The 22,394-nt window shown below is 39.5% G+C and overlaps 1 protein-coding gene across 2 annotated transcripts in view; it reads right to left on the bottom strand.

Moving 5' to 3' along the window:
- Window positions 1-22,394, bottom strand: part of CNTNAP5 (contactin associated protein family member 5) — an 879,857-nt gene that overhangs the window by 447,757 nt on the left and 409,706 nt on the right. For both annotated transcript variants that reach the window (XM_068544014.1, XM_068544015.1), the window contains exons 5-6: window positions 17,572-17,775; window positions 7,637-7,821 (exon numbers count right to left, since the gene is read on the bottom strand). In XM_068544014.1, the coding sequence (XP_068400115.1) occupies window positions 7,637-7,821; window positions 17,572-17,775 (389 nt within the window). The remainder of the gene's footprint in view (window positions 1-7,636; window positions 7,822-17,571; window positions 17,776-22,394) is intronic.

Below are 22,394 nucleotides of genomic sequence, written 5' to 3'. Positions count from 1 at the left end.
ACAAGGTTGCCCACTCTCACCACTGTTATTCAACACATTTTTGGAAGTTTTAGCCACAGCAATCAGAGAAGAAAAAGAAATAAAAGGAATCCAAATTAGAAAAGAAGAAGTAAAACTGTCACTGTTTGCAGATGACATGATACTACACATAGAGAATCCTAAAGATGCTACCAGAAAACTACTAGAGCTAATCAATGAATTTGGTAAAGTAGCAGGATACAAAATTAATGCACAGATGTCTCTTGCATTGCTATACACTAATGATGAAAAATCTGAAAGAGAAATTAAGGAAACACTCCCGTTTACCATTGCAACAGAAAGAATAAAATACTTCAGAATAAACCTACCTAAGGAGACAAGAGACTTGTATGCAGTAAACTATAAGACACTGATGAAAGAAATTAAAGATGACACAAACAGAAGGAGAGATATACCTTGTGCTTGGATTGGAAGAATCAACATTGTGAAAATTATTATACTATCCAAAGCAATCTACAGATTCAATGCAATCCCTATCAAACTACCAATGGCATTTTTCACAGAACTAGAACAAAAAAATTCACAACTTGTATGGAAACACAAAAGACCCCAAGTAGCCAAAGCAATCTTGAGAAAGAAAACTAGCTGGAGGAATCAGGCTCCCTGACTTCAGACTATACTACAAAGCTACAGTAATCAAGACAGTATGGTACTGGCACAAAAACAGGAATATAGATAAATGGAACAGGATAGAAAGCCCAGAGATAAACCCACATACATATGGTAACTTTATCTTTGATAAAGGAGGCAAGACTATACAATGGAGAAAAGACAGCCTCTTTAATAAGTGGTGCTGGGAAAACTGGATAGCTACATGTAAAAGAATGAAATTAGAACACTCCCTAACACCGTATACAAAAATAAAGTCAAAATGGATTAAAGACCTAAGTGTAAGGACAGACACTATAGAACTCTTAGAGGAAAACATAGGCAGAACACTCTATGACATAAATCACAGCAAGATCCTTTTTGACCCACCTCCTAGAGAAAGGGAAATAAAATAAAAAATAAACAAATGTGACCTAATGAAACTTAAAAGCTTTTGCACAGCAAAGGAAATCATAAACAAGACAAAAAGACAGCCCTCAGAATGGGAGAAAATATTTGCAAACAGGATTATCCTCCAAAATATACAAGCAGCTAGCTCATGCAGCTCAATAAAAAAAAAAAACCCAAAAAAACAAACAAAAAAATAACCCAATCCCACAATGGGCAGAAGACCTAAATAGACATTTCTCCAAAGAAGATATACAAATTGCCGACAAACACATGAAAGGATGCTCAACATTACTAATCACTAGAGAAATGAAAATCAAAACTGCAATGAGGTATCACCTCACACAGGTCAGAATGGCCATCATCAAAAAATCTACAAACAATAAATGCTGGAGAGGGTGTGCAGAAAACGGAACCCTCTTGCACTGTTGGTGGGAATGTAAACTGATACAGCCACTATGGAGAACACTATGGCGGTTCCTTAAAAAACTAAAAATAGAACTACCATATGACCCAGCAATCTCACTACTGGGCATATACCCTGAAAAAACCATAATTCAGAAAGAGTCATGTACCACAACGTTCATTGCAGCTCTATTTACAATAGCCAGGACATGGAAGCAACCTAAGTGTCCATCGACAGATGAATGGATAAAGAAGATGTGGCACATATATACAATGGAATATTACTCAGCCATAAAAAGAAATGAAATTGAGTTATTTGTTGTGAGGTGGATGGATCTAGAGTCTGTCCTACAGAGTCAAGTAAGTGAGAAAGAGAAAAACAAATACTGTATGCTAACACATATATATGGAATCTAAAAAAAAAGTGGTTCTGAAGAACCTAGGGGACAGGAATAAAGATGCAGAGGTAGAGAATGGACTTGCGGACACGGGGAGGGGGAAGGGTAAGCTGGGATGAAATGAGAGAGTGGCATGGACATATATACACTACCAAATGTAAAATAGATAGCTAGTGGGAAGCCACTGCATAGCACAGGGAGATCAGCTCGGTACTTTGTGACCACCTAGAGGGGTGGGATAGAGAGGGTGGGAGGGAGACGCAAGAGGGAGGGGATATGGGGATATATATATACGTATAGCTGATTCACTTTGTTATACAGCAGAAACTAACACACCATTGTAAAGCCATTATACTCCAATAAAGATGCTAAAAAAAAAAGAAAAGAAAAAAAGACAAGACTTCTTGGGTTGCAGACTATCAGAGAAATGGAATGTCATGAAGATCCTAAAAGATCTCTTTTCTAAAACCCTTCTGCTCCAGGATGGAATTAAAATGAATTGCTATAGTCTGTCTCAGAAGCATATGGAAAAAAATCACGTGGGCTGAGTGATGTGCACTGGAATGACATTCCAATGAGAAGTAAAGCATCTACAGTCTTTCTGCTTATTATTTTTTTGGCAGAAGATTCTATGCGCCCCTGTCTGTGTTTGCCTTCCAGGTGGGAGGAGAAGCTGACAACTGCATACATGTGAGTGAGGCAAACTCCCTGCTAGAAGCCTCGTGGAAAGGCACTGTGTCACTTGATTGATATCCTTGACATCGTCTAAGATGGAGGAATGAAAGCTACCATATTTTCTTGCCAAATATTAACACATGCTAAAATCTGAAGAGAAACCTAGATTTGCAGAATGTAGTTGTCCCTGTTGTAGAATTTGATAGGGCACTGATTTAGAGTAGCAGGACATCCTCTGACAATGGGTCCTTGGAACTCAGGGACCTGAATTCAGTCATTCTTCTATCCGGTGGTAGCAGGGCTCAAATGTATACATATGACCCCATGGCAGATATCAAATCAGTAACATAGATTCTCATTAATAGACAACGTTGTTATAAAATACACCTTAGATTCTCCATCATTAAAAAAGTCTACAAAAAACAAATGCTGTAAAAAGAAACGAAATTGAGTTATTTGTAGTGAGGTAGATGGACCTAGAGTCCGTCATACAGAGTGAAGTAAGTCAGAAAGAGAAAAACAAATACCGTATGCTAACACACATATATGGAATCTAAAAAAAAAAAAAAGTGGTTCTGAAGAACCTAGGGGCAGGACAGGAATAAAGACGCAGACATAGAGAATGGACTTGACACGGGGAGGGGGAAGGGTAAGCTGGGACGAAGTGAGAGAGTGGCATGGACATATATATACTACCAAATATAAAACAGATAGCTAGTGGGAAGCAGCCGCATAGCACAGGGAGATCAGCTAGGTGCTTTGTGACCACCTAGAGTGGTGGAATAGGGAAGGAGGGAGGGAGACGCAAGAGGGAGGAGATATGGAGTTGTATGTATGCGTATAGCTGATTCAGTTTGTTATACAGCAGAAACTAACACAACATTGTAAAGTAATTATACTCCAATAAAGATGTTTTAAAAAAAACCAAACAAACAAATGCTGGAGGGGATGAGGAGAAAAGGGAACCCTCTTACACTGTTGGTGGGAATGTAAATTGGTACAGCCACAATGGAGAACAGTATGAAGGTTTCTTAAGAACTAAAAATAGAGTTGCCATATGATCCAGCAATCCCACTCCTGGAAATATATCTGGAGAAAACTAATTCGAAAAGATACATGTACCCCAATGTTTATAGCAGCACTATTCACAATAGCCAAGACACAGAAACAGCAGTCTAAATGTCCATCAACAGATGAATAGATAAAGAATATGTGGCATATATATATATATATATATATATACACACACACACACACACAAACATACATACACACAATGGAATACTATTCAACCATAAAAAAGAATAAAATAATGCCATTTGCAGCAACATGGATGGACCTAGAGATTGTCATACTAAGTGAAGTCAGACAGAGAAAAACAAAAATCATATGATATCGCTTATATGTGGAATCTAAAATATGACACAAATGAACTTATTTACAAAACAGAAACAGACTCACAGACATAGAGAACAAACTTATGGTTACCAAAGGGGAAAGGTGGGGGAGGGATAAATTAGGAGTTTGGGATTAACATATAGACACTACTATATATAAAACAAACAAACAACAAGGACCTACTGTATAGCACAGGGAAATATATTCCATATCCTCTAAATAAACCATAATGGAAAAGAATATGAAAAAAGCATATGTATATATATGTATAACTGAATCACTTTGCTGTACAGCAGAAACACAACATTGTAAATCAACTATACTTCAGTAAAAAAACAGACCTTAGATTCAGATATCCTATTTAGCAGCAAGGGTGTTCATATTGTTTCCGGGTGACTGAAGTTAGGAAATTTTACTTCCCAGGTTTTTGCGCCTACTTAGTGGTAAAGTGGTAATTACGACCCAGGATTCCTGTCCCTGGTGCCCCTTGCTCTCCACACAGCCTTGAAGGTGAATCTTCAACGGCTGGAGAGCTCCAGTTGTTCGAGAGACTTCTCCCAACACCTACCTCTCCTGTTCCAGTGCAGCCAATGTCAATGTCACTGTTATAGTCAGTCTGTCTTCTTTTATGTTCATATGAACAAGCTGGCTGCATACTTTGGAAGGGGCTTGGATTCTCTGAAGCAGTTTGCTTCATAGGAACATTTCAAGGTGTTTTCCCCCCTCCCCCAGGAAACACTTCTTACAAGGCACCAAAAAATTTAGACATTTCTAGAAGAAATCTGTTCCAACTTCATAAATTGAGTGACATCTTTGGATTTCTTTCCCTAAATGCTGACATTCACTTTAATGGCACTCAGCTGTGATTCCATACAGATTATCTACACTGGAGACCACAGGTAGCGATAACTTGAAAACAAATGTTAAATCAGGCAACTGGGTGAATTTTAGAATCACCTCTCAAGTCATTAGAGGTCAAGTATATGGGGACCTAGTGAAACTTCACGATGGTTATGTGTTATTTATTGCCCTCAAGTTCCTAAACGATGTCTCTTTGTTTTAAGATAATTTCAATATTGTGTGTATTCTTTGCTTTTACAACCACTTAAACAAATAAGAATGATTGATACTCATAGATTTCCAGTTATCATCAACTCAAAAAAAAATAAAATAAAATAAAAACCTGCCTGGTATTTTGCCTCCTGAGTCAAAGAGTGACAGATTCTCTTTTGAAGTTAATGAATGGCGTATCTTATCAACAGTATGCTAAATTAAGATTAGGATCAAAAGAGGCGATCTTTCTTAGAGTTCATGATAGAGATTGGAAAAAAGCCAGATCCTAAGTTTTCAATTATTCATCTCCACCTCCACTGTTCTTGTATGTATCCACTCGTGATTGACATGGTCCCCTAACAGGGTTTCTAACCATCTGTCCAGCAACATGCTCCGCCCACCTATAGACAGATCTAAAGTACAGAGTAGCTCCAGAGTAACCTTTAGAGTAACTGCTCTAAAATAGCTGTTCTCAGATAGTAGGGTGCATCAGAGTCTCCTGGAGGATTTTTAAAAACCAATGATTGAGCCCCTCCCCCCTGAGTTTCTGATTCCGCAGGTTTGGATAGGACCTGTGTATTTTCATTTCTAACAAATTTCCAGGGGGTGCTAATTGTACTGGCCCCTGAAACACACGTTCAGAATGACTCCTCTAAAACATAAGTCTGCCCATGTCACTACTCTGCAAAAAATCCTTGAGTGGCTCTTTTTCCGCCACAGTTTAAGCTCCTTAACATGGGTCCCAGGGTCCATCATTACCTGGGTCTTCCCTAATTCTTATGTTTTCTCTCTCACTAATCCCCTGCCTCAAGTGGTGTGTTGATGCAGGTTTAAAATCTGGCTGTTCAGGGTGTGACACACACACACAGACACACAGACTTATCTCTGTATATGTATGTGTGTGGGCACGCACATGCATTCAGACATTAGGTCATTTTACCGATATAAGCGATGTGTAAACACAATTTACAAATAATGATAACATATACAATAAACTGTCTTATAAATTCCATAAAACCAATTGATTTTTATAGAATGCTTTTGCTGATTTTTCACTGAACTCTGTTATCTGTAATCACACAGTCTCTTGTCACTTATTCTTTTTTTTTTTCTTAATTTTTTAAAACAACATAGATATAAAAAGTATTCTTAACACACAGGCTGGAGGAAACAGACTTCAAGCCAGACTTGGTCTCCAGGCTGTAGTTTGCCTATCCCTGGTCTAGACAATCAACAAAACAATAAATCAAACCCTGACTTATAGGATTTACCAATATCCATGGTGTAAATATCTCCGCTATGATGGATTTCAAACCATCAAACGGATGTCACTAAATATGGAATTGGGAAGAGATGCACTGTAGCAATCCAATATAGTGTATTTCCACCATACAGATACAACAGAAGTAAAAAACCTCAAATACATATAGATAGATGCATAGAAAAACACATAGATAGATAGATAGAATAAAATAAAGTAACTAGGAATCAATGAATTTAGTACATTTTAAAAATACTTCGATGGATTATAAGTTTAAATAACTGGGTTTTTCATAATGGCTGTATTTACCAGCCAGCTTCCAAACTTCCTGAAAATCGACCAGCTGGCCTTCACGAGTCAGTATTAGCTGGCCCTCACACACCACTGCCGGACGATTGTTTCAAATCCCATAGATACAGGACTGTGACATTTCATGCCCCGTGCCCTGCACAGGGTCCTCTCTGACCTGGCCGGCCTTTTTCACCTTTCTCATCAAGCTAACCCTACTCTCCTTTCAAGACTTAGCAGTATCTCCTGCTGGAAGCCTTCCACCCTCATTCAAGGTTGAGCCAAGCGCTCTCTGCCTGGGATCCCGCAGTGCCCAGTGCCGTTCTCCAAGGTAGCTTTCACCTCCTTGCTCTGCAGTGGGTGTTCCAGGCCTGACTCTGCTATTAGACTGTAAGCCTCTCCAACTCAGGGACTCTGCTTTAGTCACCTCTGATTGTTACTGCCTAGAAGAGAGCCTGGTATACAGTGGGAGCACAATATATGCTTCTTGAACTGAACTACTAGCAAAGATGGATAAATCTTGGCCGCTGGTCTTGCAAAACTTCTGACCAATACACAAGGACAGTTAGTTCTTTCCTGCTCTTTTGTAGAACTAACTGTCCTTGTGTATTGGTCAGAAGTCTGCGTAGGAATGAAGGTGCAAAACAAGAGCCTATCATGCAGATTTTCAATTTCTTTGGATTTTACTACTTATCTTATTAAGGTATAATTGACCTAAAATTTTATATTAATATAATTTCTGTATTTTCCATGACCTCGGCTAACTGAAGCTGAGTTTTGAAAAAAGAATTACTGAATGTAACCAAGAGACTAGATGGTGATACAGGAAAGCTACCAGAAAAAAAAAAAAAAAAAGAAGTATTAAAAAGTAAAAAGGAGCCTTGCTGATTTTAAAATGCACACAATTAGCTGATGCCTTGCAAGGCGTTTCCCCAGGCTCAGAGCTCAGACTCTCTCCGTGGACACCCCCATGGTTGGCTGACTGGGCTTAGAGCGAGGCGAAGAGAAGCCCCAGGGTAAGATCTGTCGGGGGCCCACATCTTCTCACTTGCTCTTTTGCTTCCTGATTTTCTTACTGATCACGAGCAAGGGGCTTGGGGGTCTGCAGGGAGAATCAACTCACCTCATAGTCGATGTCTAAGGCATCCGCCTCGCCCTTGGTCCGGAAGTGCTGTGTGTGGCGGTCCACAGTGAAGTTCACGTGCTTGCCGACCCGCTCGAGAAGGACGGAGTGCCAGTGCTGGTCATCTAGGAGGCTGCCCAGGGTGGCCGAGGGGGGGCTGCTGCTGAGCCGAGGTTTGCTGTCATCTGTGAAGGGGATGGAACACGGGATGGCTCTGTGCCCAAGGGCAGCCTGAAGCACTAGAACGTTCTGCTAGCAAGTCCAACTCTCTCTGTCCAAAGGTAAAGGATGATTCCCTCTCTGCAGACCCAGAACCATGCTGGGCTTGGGAAGGAATACCAACCTTTTCCCACAGATTGCAGGACCAAAATCTCAGGTCAACTGATACACACATCCCCTTCTACACATGAAATGACATGTTTTCAGGACTTGTGCGATTAAATAATAAGAGAAACCATATCCTGATGGCCATATGAATAATATCGAAAATAGGACTTGTCACAGTTAGAAAGAATACATATTCTTTGCATGTGAATGGCTCTTGAAAGGAGAAAGTGAATCTTTAGCTGTGCTTTGGAGGAAGAGTGAACGCTGGAGAAGTAGAGGGAAGACCATGGCCCCAGTGAGTTGGGCAAATTTGTGGGCAAAGGCAACGGGGAGGAAATAATCATTTTAGCTGCCATTTTCAAATGCCTACTCTATCAAGGGCACTTAAATAGGGATTTTATAACCTCCAAGTTTGATGCTCGAAGACAAAATGATTACTTGCATTTGACAAATTAGGAAACTGAGGTCCGGTGAGGGTAAGCATGCCTAGGTAGAGATGCAGCCAGCGTTCAAATCCAGGTCTCGACCCTTTTGACTGACCGCGGCAAGGGTCCTATGATTCACCCTAAACTGAGCTTGGAAGACACTCCTTGGGAGAACGTGAGAGATTCCGGTGGAGAGGTACATTTTTTCAATCAAGTCTGCCCGTTTCCCCTCCTGTCTCTCCTCCAATTTGATGGACTTCCTGCCTGTATCCTTCTGTCAAAAAGATTACAGCTTTTTTTTTTTTCTTTGTTCTTTTTTCCTGTAGAATGGCTCAGCCTTAGCAAAATGAACAGTTCAATGCAACTAATTTTACTTACATGTAAACCTTCCAATTTTTGAATATTTTATGCGTTCGGTACCCTTAGTAACTGAAAGCTAAATGTCTCTCTCCTCTCTCCTAAGACATGTTTTACAGAACAACTGCAGCAGCCTGCGCCATGGTGCGGCATTTAAGGGGCAGGAGCTGCCATTTCCACTGTAGGCTGTTCACTCCCACCTCCATTATGGCCCCAAGTCACTGCTTCCTGCATGAAATAACACTTTGTTGCTTCCTATGGGGGTTGGGGGGAGGCACCCAGATGATTGTAATTGAAAAATAAGAGCTGATGAGTTCATAGCTGCCTTTAATTGATTTATTCATTGACATATTGATTTGTTCCACATCTTCTGAGTTCTTAAAATGTGTCAAATTATGCAAATACATTAATAGATCTTTTTCTTTTTCTTTCTCCCTCACCTCTCTCTCCCTCCCTCCTTCCTTCCCTCTTTCCTTCTCTCTCTCCTCCTTTCCTTCTTCCTTCTTTCCTTCCTTCTTCTTTTCCTCCCTCCCTTCCTTCCTTCCTTCCTTCCTCCCTCCCTCCCTTCCTTTCATCCTTCCATCCATCTACAAAAAGGTGTTGATATCTACCTGTCTTGCTTACAGTGACAAATGATGTATACAGGAGATACAGAGTTAAAAGGCACACTTCCCTCTCTGAAAGTTTTAACGTGGAGACTCAATAAGTGAATTGATAAAAAGCATGCTGCTGGTACTAACAGCAGTTAATGCAGGGAGCCAAGGAAATGCAGGGTAGGGAGCTGTGGAGGCCACTTTACAAAGTGGTGCCAGGCCTGGTATTTGGCCAGAACAAGGAGCACTGTTACTCAGCCGGGAGAAGCACATGCCAAGGCTGGGGGTCCAGGGGAACACCTAAAGGGATTCCACGTAGCACAGTACCATGACCACGTGGGGCTGGCTTATCCCACCCAGCACCAGTGTGCTAGTGTGAGCTAGGTGACAGCCTGTGTTTCCTTTTAAGAAATGGGAGCCATTGGTGAATTAATAAGTCAGGGATTACTGACTCAGATTAACATTTTAAGAAGGTTATTTTGACAGCTGTATGGGAATTTGATGAGAAGGCAAGCCTGGCAGGAAAACTGGCAGTCATCTAGATGGGGGACGAGGGGCTTAGGTAAAAGAGAGCACAGGAGGATGGATTTTCAGCCAGTGAGAAGGTGTTGGCCTGTGGTGGCCTGGCATGCCATTTGGATATTGGAGGTGGACATAGTAAAGGAAAGACTCACCTAGGGATGACTTTTAGTATGTTTGCTTGAGCAGGTAGGTGAAAAGTGGTACCAGTCAGAACAAAGAACACCAGTGTCTGTCTCTCTCCCCCACTTCTTCTACACACACACACACACACACACACACACAACTTTTATTTATAAAATAAAACATGTCCAAAGGCTAATGATTGGTTGAAGGAAACAGTGTGCCTTATAAACTATTAATTCTAGGTAATAAGTCAAATAGATTTAATATCAGAGATTTCACTTTAAATTTGATGGGCACCTCTGACTTTTTTTCTTAAAAAGTAAAAAGACATTTAACAATGATTCATTAATAATAAGTCCAAAACATTAAAGGTTTGAAACTGTAAAGCCACTGAAAGTCACAAAATGAAAAAGTAAAGGAATCACATCTTTTCCTCCCAATTATTTGTTCTTATGTGTTGTGTTGGGTGGATTTTAGTGATATGTTGATTTCTTTAATAGAGCCAATAAAGACAAGGATTAAATTCAGTATTTTAATATTTTTCTACACTATTATTCCTACTTCAAAAGAGAAATTTAATTTTGAATAGGTCAAACAGACTGTAATTTTTACTTGACTTTTTGGATAACGTAGTGAATCTTTCTTCTATCCTTGTTTGCATTTACTAAAACATTAACAGAAGTTTTGATTTTCTTTTTTCTTTTCTTCTTACATTTTAGAATGAGTATGAGTTATCTTTGATAATGGGAAAAACAAATAAACTTCATTAAAAACATAATCCTTAACCTGCATAGCTGGTTCATTGAAAAATATACGAGTGATGTGTAAATTATTGAATATCTCCTGCATTACAAGCATCGTTTTAACTAAAAAAATTGGTAGACATGAACTTATTTCACCAATCCTCTCCATTAATCATTCTATGCTAACACTCAGAAATCTTGTATGCACACAAATTGAGTGAAAGTTAGTCTGTTTAAACAATTGGATAAACAGGAAATTCTGCTATTCATTAAATAGGATGTTTTAAATTGTATCTACAGTAGGTGTTACCATGAAGAAAAAGATTACTCCTAGGAAAGGTTCCATTTTACCTAGAAATGTTCATTATTAGAAATTACAATAAAAACTTCATTCTCAAAAGATTATCAAACTCTTCATCCTGTAATACCCATTTCAAGTTTTATCTCAGTGGCAATTATGGTTCAACTACTAGTTTTAACTAGTTTCCAATTTACTAAGGCAAGATAAAAATTCCTACGGGCAATTGTGAAGGACAAAGGCAATAAAAATATCTGGAAGCTATCTTTTAGGCCAGAAACACATTAGGGGGGAAAATACCTCTTATTACTAATTAAATAAAAACTTGTTTTCCTGTGGTTTGAGATATAATTAAAATGAAACAATGTAAATACTACTCAAGTCCCTAAAGCATATGGCAATTTTTATAGGAAGCTTGAAATGATTGCAAAATATTTCTAACTTGCTCTTCTCCCCCACCCCCATCCCCAACATACTGTGGATAAGCATGTCAAATTGTTCATCCTTGGAACTAACATTTTTCTGGCTAAGGGCAGGTATATTGCAGTGTTTTCACCCAAAGTCTTCTTTGATTAAATCTTGGTCTTAACAGTTTAAACATGGATGGCACTTTAACTTTCACAATCTGTGGATATCATATAGCCTAGCAAAAGGGAACAGAAACTTTCTTTATTAAGATTGTATTTCAATAGAAAGTCACGTTGGAAAGGGCTTGATTTATTGTTGATGAGATAGGGGACCACTCACACGGAGGTCACCAATGCCTACCTCCACCCCATCTTCAGAATTAACCTTCCCACCTTAGTTGTTCAGGTTATCGATGTTGGTATTCACTTGTATTTTTAAGGTTCTCTTCTACTAAGTGAGGTAAGCATTTTACATAGGTTGTTTCCATTATTCCTGAACACAGCCTTACAAAAAGCTGCACCTCAAAGAAGCTACAAGACATATCTGAGGAGACAAAGAATTAGGGTTACAACCAAGCTCTGACTCCAAAGCTAATGCTCTTACCACTACCCTTACTGGAAAAATTGATACTCCCACTCACCCTCATTTCTTATGTCCTGGCCATCTGCTTTCCACCATACATATGTGTGAGCTTATATAGCTTAACCAGAATACCAAGAAAAGGATTTGATGCATTGGGAAGCCGAGAGTTGTGGAAAAGGAACATGGGGCAACCCTAAGAGGGAAGGGCACGATGTAGAAGGTGAAGGCAAATTTCACCTTTACAGGTTATCCAGGAGCATAAAGACCCTTGTTTAGCCGAATTCAGGGCTGATGAATGTTCTCCTAAGCACTCAAGTGAAGCCTTCTGAAGAAAATAAAAACTAACAGGACGCCATGCGATTGCAGCGGACTTGACCCTCAGATCAGAGCAAATCCTTATGTATCACAAAAGCAATGAAATACATCTTTCTTGTATTGTTAAAGTCGTTAAAAATTTTCTAAATTTTATTCAATAGAACATTCTCTAGATTTAGGAGTCATGGTTCAAGTCTGACTCCTAAGTTGTATCCATCTTCTGTGACTTTGTTATCTTAAAAAATGCTATCTTAATACAATTATGGTATGTGGTTTTGATGATACCTAATTATATATTTTTAGTTAATATTACAAAATTAGAAAGTAAATTGCAATAATTATTTTACTAGGCCGGGACCTCCTTGAAAATCAGAACTGGTAAATTCAACTTTTAACCTCCAGTGCATAGCTCGGTGCCTGGCTTAATGTACTCGTTCAGTGAATTCTTATTATAAGAATGACACAATTTATATAAAATGTGGCACAACTTATCCCACCGACACTTTGTCTGAAATGCCTGTGTTCCTTTCCTCTTTGTAATGAAATCTCCAGCTAACTCAAGGTGGATCCACGAAGGCTTTCTGGACTCCTTTATCCCACTCTGGTCTCTCCATTCTCAAAATATAACACATGGATACCAACTTTCTGATATTTAATTTGTAATTGTTTCATGAAGGTTTATAACATTTTAATGATTAATGTCAAGAACTTGGGGTTCGACTGGAGAGTGTTCTAATCTTGGGTTTACGGCTATGCATCTACGTGACCTATGTGGCCTGGGGCAACCTACTGGACATCACTGACCATCAGTTTCTCCAACTGTAAAATGGGTTTGGATATAGTTTGTAGGATTGCCATGTGATACCACTGAAATATATATGTAAAATGTCTAGCACAGTGCCTAAGTGAGGGCTCTCAAAAAATGGTAACGTTAAAAAACATCTTTCGTAGTATTTAGTCCAAGTCCAGAAACACAATAAACGTTTTATAAATACATATGAGTTGGCTTATCAAAATGCTTGAATTTCAAAAAGCTAAAGTAAACGTTCATTGGACCCTCTGGAGAATGTACAGACTGTTCACTGATATCCCAAGCTATCTCAATGCGTTGGTTATGCAGTCAAATGCTTTGCCTCTGAACCCATACTTGGCCCCCCAAGGACAGTGTGCTCCACACGTGGTTATGCTATGCCGAGACTCTCGCTTTCCTACGACTGCCATATTACACAAACATTATGCCTCAGTTCAAAGGCGCTGGACTCTTGTAAGGATGAATGACCTGCATGTGCTATTGATGTTTTATTTAGTTCTCACCACAATTCCCCAGTCACGTAATGCCTCCGCTCTTTGATTCTCCCACCTGCATGTATGGGTTTGAGCTGTTGTAATTCTACAGAGGGCAAACTGCCACAGGTGATCTGAATGAGATGTGTAGCGTGGAAAGAGGAATCTTTATGAACCCCCTTACGGACTGAGAGAAGAAATCTCTCTCCCATTAGTAGCTCTAGAAATCTCACTGCTCTACCCGAAGAAAGTAGTCAGACACCTAGTTCAACTGCAGCATTGCAATAATCTTTCCAAGTCAGCCTCCATAGGAGAAACTAGGTAATATGAATCAGAATATCGGCAAAAGGCATCACTTGTGAAGAACCACAGCACACTGTGTATACCTCCAAAGGCCATGGTACAGCTCATGCTGCTGTCCATGGTACGGAACCTCTCTACTCAGCCTGAATTTCTGAATTGTAAAGTCACAGATAAGATAAGGAACTGGAGAACCGTCACTAAAGGAAACACTGCTGCAGTGTCCACGTCAGCTGGGTAGAGAGAAACTTCCTCCCCTCCCTTCCTCCTTCATTGGCCATTGCCCCAGCACCATTTTGCAGCCTATTAACTTGGATTTTAGGATTCTGCCTCCCCCCTTCCTCCTCTTGCTCTCTCTCTTTCTTCCTTTTTATTTCTTGATTCATTTCTTTAAAAAAAGAGCTTGATCATGGATGGTATGAACTCTTTCCTCTTTGAAGGCTGTATGGCAACATGGGAAGAACATGAATTTTCTATCATATGTAAAAATTTTACATAAAGAGCTAAGGAAAACACTTGGAAAATATACAAAAATGTTAATAGAAGGATGACTGAGTTGTAGGATTTTGAGTGATTTTTCCCTTCTTTATAGAGTGTTTTTTTTTTCCTTCAAGTTTTCTAAAACTGACATATATTTTATAATCTGAAAGTAAGTTTAAAAACTGGTAAATATAACTGGATTTTAATTGTGGCTATGCTAATTTCTGGCTGTGTAATTTGAACAGGTGATATATCCTCCTTCAGCCTAATATTCCACATGGGTAAATTGGAACTAATGTTTATGTACCTAATAGGGCTGCTCTGAGGATTGGATAGGAGACTGGCACATTGTGGGTATTCTGCAAATATCATAGGGGGGAGAGTAGCTCAGGCTTGGGAGTCAGCAAGCCAAATGAGAATAATGTATATTTGTGTCAGGCTCTGGTATGTGAGATGAAAACCACTTTTTCCAATGTACTCAATTTGCCTCAAGTACCTACTTCAGGCTGGTGCTCTCCTAGTTTCCGGAGCTACAGTTATGAACAAAGTGTTATCTTGCCCTTGTGGAACATATGTTACAGATTTTCTCTTATGGGCAAATCAAAACGATTATCATTCCCCCTTTCCCCTTAACTTAGTGCTTCCAGAAATCTGCTGGCTGTAGCAGAGTTACGCAGAGCGAAAGTACTAATATATGTCAGCATCTCTCTAGAGAAGGAACATAGAAGTCTGTGCTATTTAACAAGTATCCTAGGTGACTGCTTAAAAGAGATAAGTACAGGAAACAGTCATGGTAAACGGATGGAAATGAGTAAAATCCATAAGCAGATGAAAAGATGAAGAAATTCCAAACTCTGCAGAAAACAAACTAAAGGAGATTTTCCATTATCGCCACCACAGTTAGAAATATGGGGCAGATGGAATCTGGAAAGAGAGAATTATTCTGCCTTCTTTATATCGCAGCATGGAGCGGGTCTTCTTTACCTTAAAATACCCATTTCTTTCCAGGAAGACCCGCATAGCACAGGGTGTGGGACATTCAGATATTGTTGGTTGAATGATGAGTAATATTAAGAGCTTCACCGTGTTTATATACTGATAAAGAAAATTCATTTTAAATATTTTTAGCTTTCATGTTCATGCCCTGGAAGATAGTTATTAATAACCCCAGGTTAGAAATAAGTAAACTGAGGCTTGGGGATTATGAACTTTCCCCATAATAAATAGCTAGCACCTGTCTCCAATTAAAATAAAATCTGTCACATGAGCACACCTCTTCCTTTCCATCCTGCTTTAGTGTGTGTGAAGCTGGTGTACCTCATTGGGTTATGGATGTTGGAGCAGAGCTTTGGAGTGGTAATGGCACATTGGAATTGGGAATCCAGATGGCAGTCACTGACAGATTCAGTGTTACCTGCTTTACTACTGACAAGTCATAATAACTTTATCCACAACCCACAATGCTCTGTGAACCACTTGTAACTGGGTGTGTGTGTGTTCGGGGGGTTACTCCATCCATTCTCCTTTCACAAAAATTGAAGGCCAGTTAACAGACTGATATATTTCTGCCGAATATTTATATGCCCACCCTTCATAGAATTCACTGATACATTTCTTCTTTAGGTAAGTGAGCAAAACCGATTATGTTACTAGCAAATCCTCTTATTGCTCTCCTCTGAGTGAGACTCTCCTTCGAAAGATGCTTTTGCTAAATATTTAATTTAGTGCATTAGTTATCAATTTTATGAGTTAAAACTTGGGATCCAGAGGTTCTCCCTACTACCCGTGCCAATACTCACCATGAGGCTAAGGAGATGCTCAGAAATGCCTCAAAATAAGGATCTACATTGTTTGGCTTTGGGGATGAGTTCACAATAATCTTCATTTTTAGGCTAATTACTAAAATAATTGACTACTAAATAATAATTACTAAAAGATAAAACTTATCAGTGATTTTTCCAGTCTTTCATCCAACTTGAGCTTACAAACTGAATTCTGCCGTGACTTTCCATCTTTACTACTTGATAGGGAATACTTGGTGATGGGTGATAATTCTCTTCCACAAATATACTCTCCACCCCTTCCGATAAAACTAGTACATTTTCAATGGGAGGAAGGGACTCACTCTTATTAAAAATGGTCACTTCCTTTTTCATCAGCCTAAATCTTTGTCCTGGTTTCTTTTTCTCCAGTAGAGCTTTTTTGGTTTGCCTTTTCATCTTTGGGAACTCTGTTCCCTGCCTTCTGCACTTGGCTCATACTTCCTTCCAAAGCACCTTTCACATAAAGGAGGCTGACCCTCTCCCTTTCTTCCCCTGGGATAGGAAGTTGATTACAAAGAAATGCAGACCTGCCAGTAGTGAGGCAGGGATGATGGATGCCAGCCCACAGCGGAAGCCTGAGTCCTAAACACAGAGAAGGCAGGAGGGTATTCTCTACTCAATTAGCTGGCATTTGGCAAATCTAGGGCTCACCCTGGCACAGCCCGGACACTTAAAGAAAACAGTATTTCCCTTAATAAGACATGGGAATGCCCAGAAACTTAGATGCCATACATATGACCCCCTTATTCCCCCACAAAAAACAAAAACAAATGAAAACAAAAAACAAACAAACAAACCAGGAAAGATATTAAAATGTTTTCCCTCCATTTTCCCCCGGAACTTAACTTTCATAAATGTGACAATTACAATAGACTGTGAGCAAAAGCCTCATTATAATACGTGTGTGTGTGTGTGTGTGTGTGTGTACGCGTGTTTAAACTTGCTCAAGCTAAAGTTCATTACTAAAAAAAGAGAAATATGTAGAGAAAGAAAGAAAGATGAAAGAAAGAAAGAAAGAAAGAAAGAAAGAAAGAAAGAAAGAAAGAAAGAAAGAAAAAGAAAGAAAGAAAGAAAGAAAGAAAGAAAGGAAGAAAGAAAGGAAGAAAGAAAGAAAAAGGAAGAGCAAGAAAAAGAACAAACAATTAGCTTGTAGCTCTCCCTACCTACCAAAATTACCTTGTTTAAAGAATGCTGTTTATGGCTTAAACATGGTATTTTTCTTCTCCAACCTGCATAAGGAAAATATGTCACTTAGACTGTGATCCAGGAACTTCTAACTGATACACTAGGAGGATAAGGAATGCTGACCTGCTGCAAAAGGATTTCCCCGTAGCCTGACATGGGCAGGGACCTACCCAAGTTGAGGTGCAGGGCAAGCCTCCCCTTCTGGAGCTCCAGGGTGATGTGGTCCCCGCGCTGTCCTTCTCCGTGGAACAGGACCCCATCTCCCTGCATGCTCTTAAACTTCAGGGAGATCACATCTTTGAGAGTACTCATCAGTTTCTGATTGAACCTGTACAGAAGGGAGCTTCGGCCATCAAAGTCGGCGATGTCTGATTCTAGGCACAAAGAGAGAGGGGGAGAAAAATCAGAGCACATCCTCAGAATTGCTTTTCCTTCTTTCCCATCTTAGTTGTCCAATTAATAGAAACGTTCCTGACGTCTATAAGGTACCGACTCACTGGGAAACATAGAGTCTAGACCCAATCTAATTAGATTCAGGGGAAACATTCATTTACAAGCAGCCATCACACAGTCAGAGTGAACTGATCATTAGCTGAGAAGTAAAAGCTCTCATTAGTGCTGTCAGCTTTTGCTTGAAGGGACAGGGTGCGAATACCACAGGTACCTTTGTCAGGCTCTATTGTGTCAAATGCCTGGTTGTAATAATCTCTCATGATTTATCCTCCTTAATAATTTGCTTCTGATAGTTGGAGTCACTTTAATCCCATCGTCTCAGGCTCAAGGTTGGAGATGAAATATATAGCTTATTATTTCAGCTCTGAATAGTACTGTCTCCCTAGATCTGCACTGAGAAGGATTCTGAGGTTTCCTTTTGGTTCAATGGAAAAGAATATGCAGTAAAAGAAGACTTACTATTTGAACAGAGAGGGCAAATATCTTGCATCCTTCTCATGCCTGCCTTATCTTGTGCTGACGGTATCTATCATTTTAGTTTTCACAGACAAAAATGTTCATTCGTTATTGTGAAAGCAAAAAGAGAAGGCCCGGTAATCATAATTTAGATAAGCTTATGTAGTAGATGTGTATAAACATATCTGAAAACTGTAGGCCGAAAAGCTAATAAGGATTTTCTTTTTCTTTTTGAATGATGCATGATTGACCTACAACGTTATGTTAGCTTCAAGTGTACAGCCTAATTATTAGATACTTGTATATATTTTAAGATGATCACTGCAAAAAAGTGCAGTTAACGTTTGTCACCATACATAGTTATAGAATTTTTTTTCTTGTGATGAGAACTTTTAAGATCTAGTCTCTTAGCAACTTTCAAATATGAGGAGTCTCGCCTCACCAAAGAATATCTACCGATGACAAATAAGCATCTGAAAAGATGCTCCAAGTCACGTGTCACCAGGGAAAATGCAAATTAAAATAATGAGATGCCGTTAACTGCACACCTATTAGAATGGTCTAACTCTGGAACACTGACACCACCAAGTGCTGGTGAGGACGTGGGGCAACAGGAACTCTGCTTCATTGCCGGTGGGAATGCGAGATGGTACAGCCAATGGAAGACAGTTCGGTGGTTTCTTACAAAACTAAGTGTACTCTTACCATACTATCCAGCAACCTAGCTCCTTGGTATTTACTCAAAGGAGCTGAAAACTCATGTCCACACAAAAACCTGCACGCAGATGTTTACAGCAGCTTCATTCATAATTGCCAAATACCAGACGCAACCAAGATGTCCTTCAGCAGGTGAATGGATAACTAAACGATGGTACACTGAGACACTGGAATATTATACAACACTAAAAAGAAGTGAACTATCAAGCCATGAAAAAAAGAAAAAAAAAAAAAAACTTAAGTCCATATTACTTAGTGAAAAAAGCCAATCTGAAAAGTCTACTGTATGAGTCCAACTATATGACATTCTAGAAAAAGCAAAACTATGGGACAGTTAGAAGATCAGTGGAGGCCAGGGGTTAATGGGAGGGAAAAATAAATTGGCACAGCGTAGAGGATTTCTAGGGTACTGAAAATACTCTATGATACTATAATGATGGATACATGTTATTATACATTTGTCTAAACTCACAGAATGTACAACTACAATAGTGAACCATAATGTAAACTATGGACTTTGGGTGATTACAATTTGTCAACGTAGGTTCATCAATTGTAATAAATGTACCACTCTGATGGGGGTCGCTGATAATGGGGGAGGGGGACTTGCATTGTTGGGAGCTGGGGGTATATGGGAAATCTCTGTACCTTCCTTTTTATTTTGCTGTGAATCTAAACTGCTCTAAAAAATAGCCTTTAAAATAAATTAGTAGTGACTCTATCTAGGAGGTGTCATTATAGGTTATTTTTACATGACTTTTCCTAGTTTTTCATCATAAAAAGTTTTACAAAAAACTTTTATTACTTTTATAATAGAAAAACGTTAAGGCTATTTAATTATAGCTTAAAACAGATTCATTATACACCATCTTATGTGGGTGGGATGGTGGCGAATGGGTGTGTGGGGGGGTGAAATTATTATTTGAAATCAAGTACTTGGGATAACTCAATTTTTTATTATTCACCAAGCAATTCAAATCCTCACCTTGAACATACACAGTGATAAATTAAGGTTTTTTTTTTTGACTAAGCGTATAGAAACATCCTTTGGAAAGCTGAAATTTTGAAATGAAAATAAAAACGAAATCATACTTTTCCTGTAATTAATTTAAAAATACCATTTCACAATTTATTCCTCTGGAATCAAGTGGTTCTAACCAAAAGCTTGCTGATGACTCCCGAGACCCTAAAATGAAATAGTCCAGGTACAGAGGGATTTTCACAAATCCCCCGCTCTCTCAGACTCCCCGCATTATCACCCCATCCATGTTCCTGCCTCTGTCCTCTGAACCAGACTCTACGAAAACCAAATGGAGGCTACAGATAGCAAGCCGGCATCCATCATAGAATAATGAGGATCGTAATGCAGATAAGATCACGGATGTTAAGCTGTGATGGTCGTAACTTGTTAACTGTGTTGCTTTGGCATCTCTACATCCCTAAGCCTTGATTTCCTCATCTATAAAGTGGGGTAATTACACCCTTTAGAGAAGACTGCTGTGAGCATTAAATGTGCTTATCCATATAAAGTGACAATTTGTACAAAGGGATGCCATCATGTCTGTCACGTTATTTGTGTTAAACCAATAACAGATAGTAGGAGTATTAGTAGTGTTTAGGATACATGGAGGACTTGGCATTCCTCCCCAGTGCTGGCACCCCACTTTGTCACCCAAAATAATGCTATTTCACTTTTTGATTCAACGGTTTACTGCCCAGGCAATGCAAGCTGGCTCCAAGTGTCCTGTTCTGCCATATTTCAGCTTCTCAAACTCGACTTGAAATTCTTTGGGTGCAGGGTCTGCACCTGTATCTTCATGGTCTCCTCTGATGCCTCCCCTCTGGCTCTACACCAGACTCTGGGTTACGAACTGGGTCCTTAGGAGCTTTAGTGCTGAGTGAGGGAGCATGGCATATACAATTGGCGGGCTGTGACACTAATATGTTGTGAGTTAAAATAGAAGGGAGCACCCAGTGCTATGGGAACAGTTTAAAGCTCAAACACTGTATATGACTATGGAAGTGAGGTGAGTTCTGACATAAATAAGCATGGAATCTTGAGTTACTGCTGACAAAAGACACCCTGATCTGGTTGTCTCGGTCTGCAGCACCCAGACGCTCCACTCCAAGACGCTATCTCCTCTCTCTCCAATCCATCCCAGCATTCATGATCTTCATTTCAATCCTTCTGATGTCTAGCTAATGTAGGGACTTAATCAATGTTATAAGCAGTGATGACATAGGTCACCTCTAAGAAAACACAGCTCCATGTTGCCATGAGATCTTAAGGAAACTGAGCCAATCAATAGGATGGGGAAAAAAATATATTGTTGAAGTCTCACAGACCCGGGTTTCAACTCTGGTATTGCTATTTACTAGCCGGGGGACTTGAGGCAACTTTCTTGACTTCTCCGAGTTTCAGTGTCCTATCTGTACAATAGAGCTAAGAGAAACCTACCCTAAAAGCCATTATGAGAATTACATAAATCATACCTGGAAATGAATAGTCACTCAATAACATTCAATTCCCTCATTCCATCATTAATCCAAAGACATTACTGCAGTGGTAAAGATTTGAAGCATGATGTAAAGATGGTATCAAGAACATGGTATAAAGGAAATCTGTTTGAGCCTGGGGTTCAGTATCCCTCACATCGCATTGAGCAGGCATTCCTCCAAGCCTTCATCACTTTCCATATTCTTAAAATAGCCCCACAACTGCCCTCCCGGATTCAACTTTTGCAGCCGCCCTCTGACCCATTCTGTCATGTTCACATCACCTTTGCTAAAGCCCTTCAGGAAACTCAATGCACTAAGAATTCAATTCAATCTGTCTCTGTCCTCCTTCCACACCTCATCCTCTACTTCTCTCCCCAACCCTCATCCCACCCCAAGCATGCTGTATTTTCAGTGTGTATCTATGTGTCTGTCATACTCATATACATAAGTGTGTATGGGAGGGGGGCGGTTAGGACAACATGTACAGAGCACACACCACGAGCCCTGTAATTCTCTAAATGTTTTTTGTGCATGAACTTATTTAATCCTATCAATCACTTATCATAATAGGGAAGAACAAATCTGACTCCCTATTAGATCTGTTTCTTTTACCTTTGCATTCTATTGCTTTTGTTTTAAAAATGTTGCCTATAGGCTGAAATAAACAGGATAGCCCATTTTCAAGACTCTGACCTTCAACGGTGTAACACTTTCTCATTCATATAAAGATAAAAAGTTGCAGAATAGAGAATAGCATTTGTCTTGTTGGAGGTTTACAGGAACATCATGACCTGACCTATGCGGACAGCTGCAAGAACAAAGGATTCAAACACCAAGAAGTTTTCAACAACCAACCATGCCCCCTCCC

Source organism: Eschrichtius robustus, chromosome 5, assembly GCF_028021215.1.
Source record: "Eschrichtius robustus isolate mEscRob2 chromosome 5, mEscRob2.pri, whole genome shotgun sequence".
Taxonomy (NCBI): domain Eukaryota; kingdom Metazoa; phylum Chordata; class Mammalia; order Artiodactyla; family Eschrichtiidae; genus Eschrichtius; species Eschrichtius robustus.
This window is presented reverse-complemented; position numbering and strand designations above follow the sequence as displayed.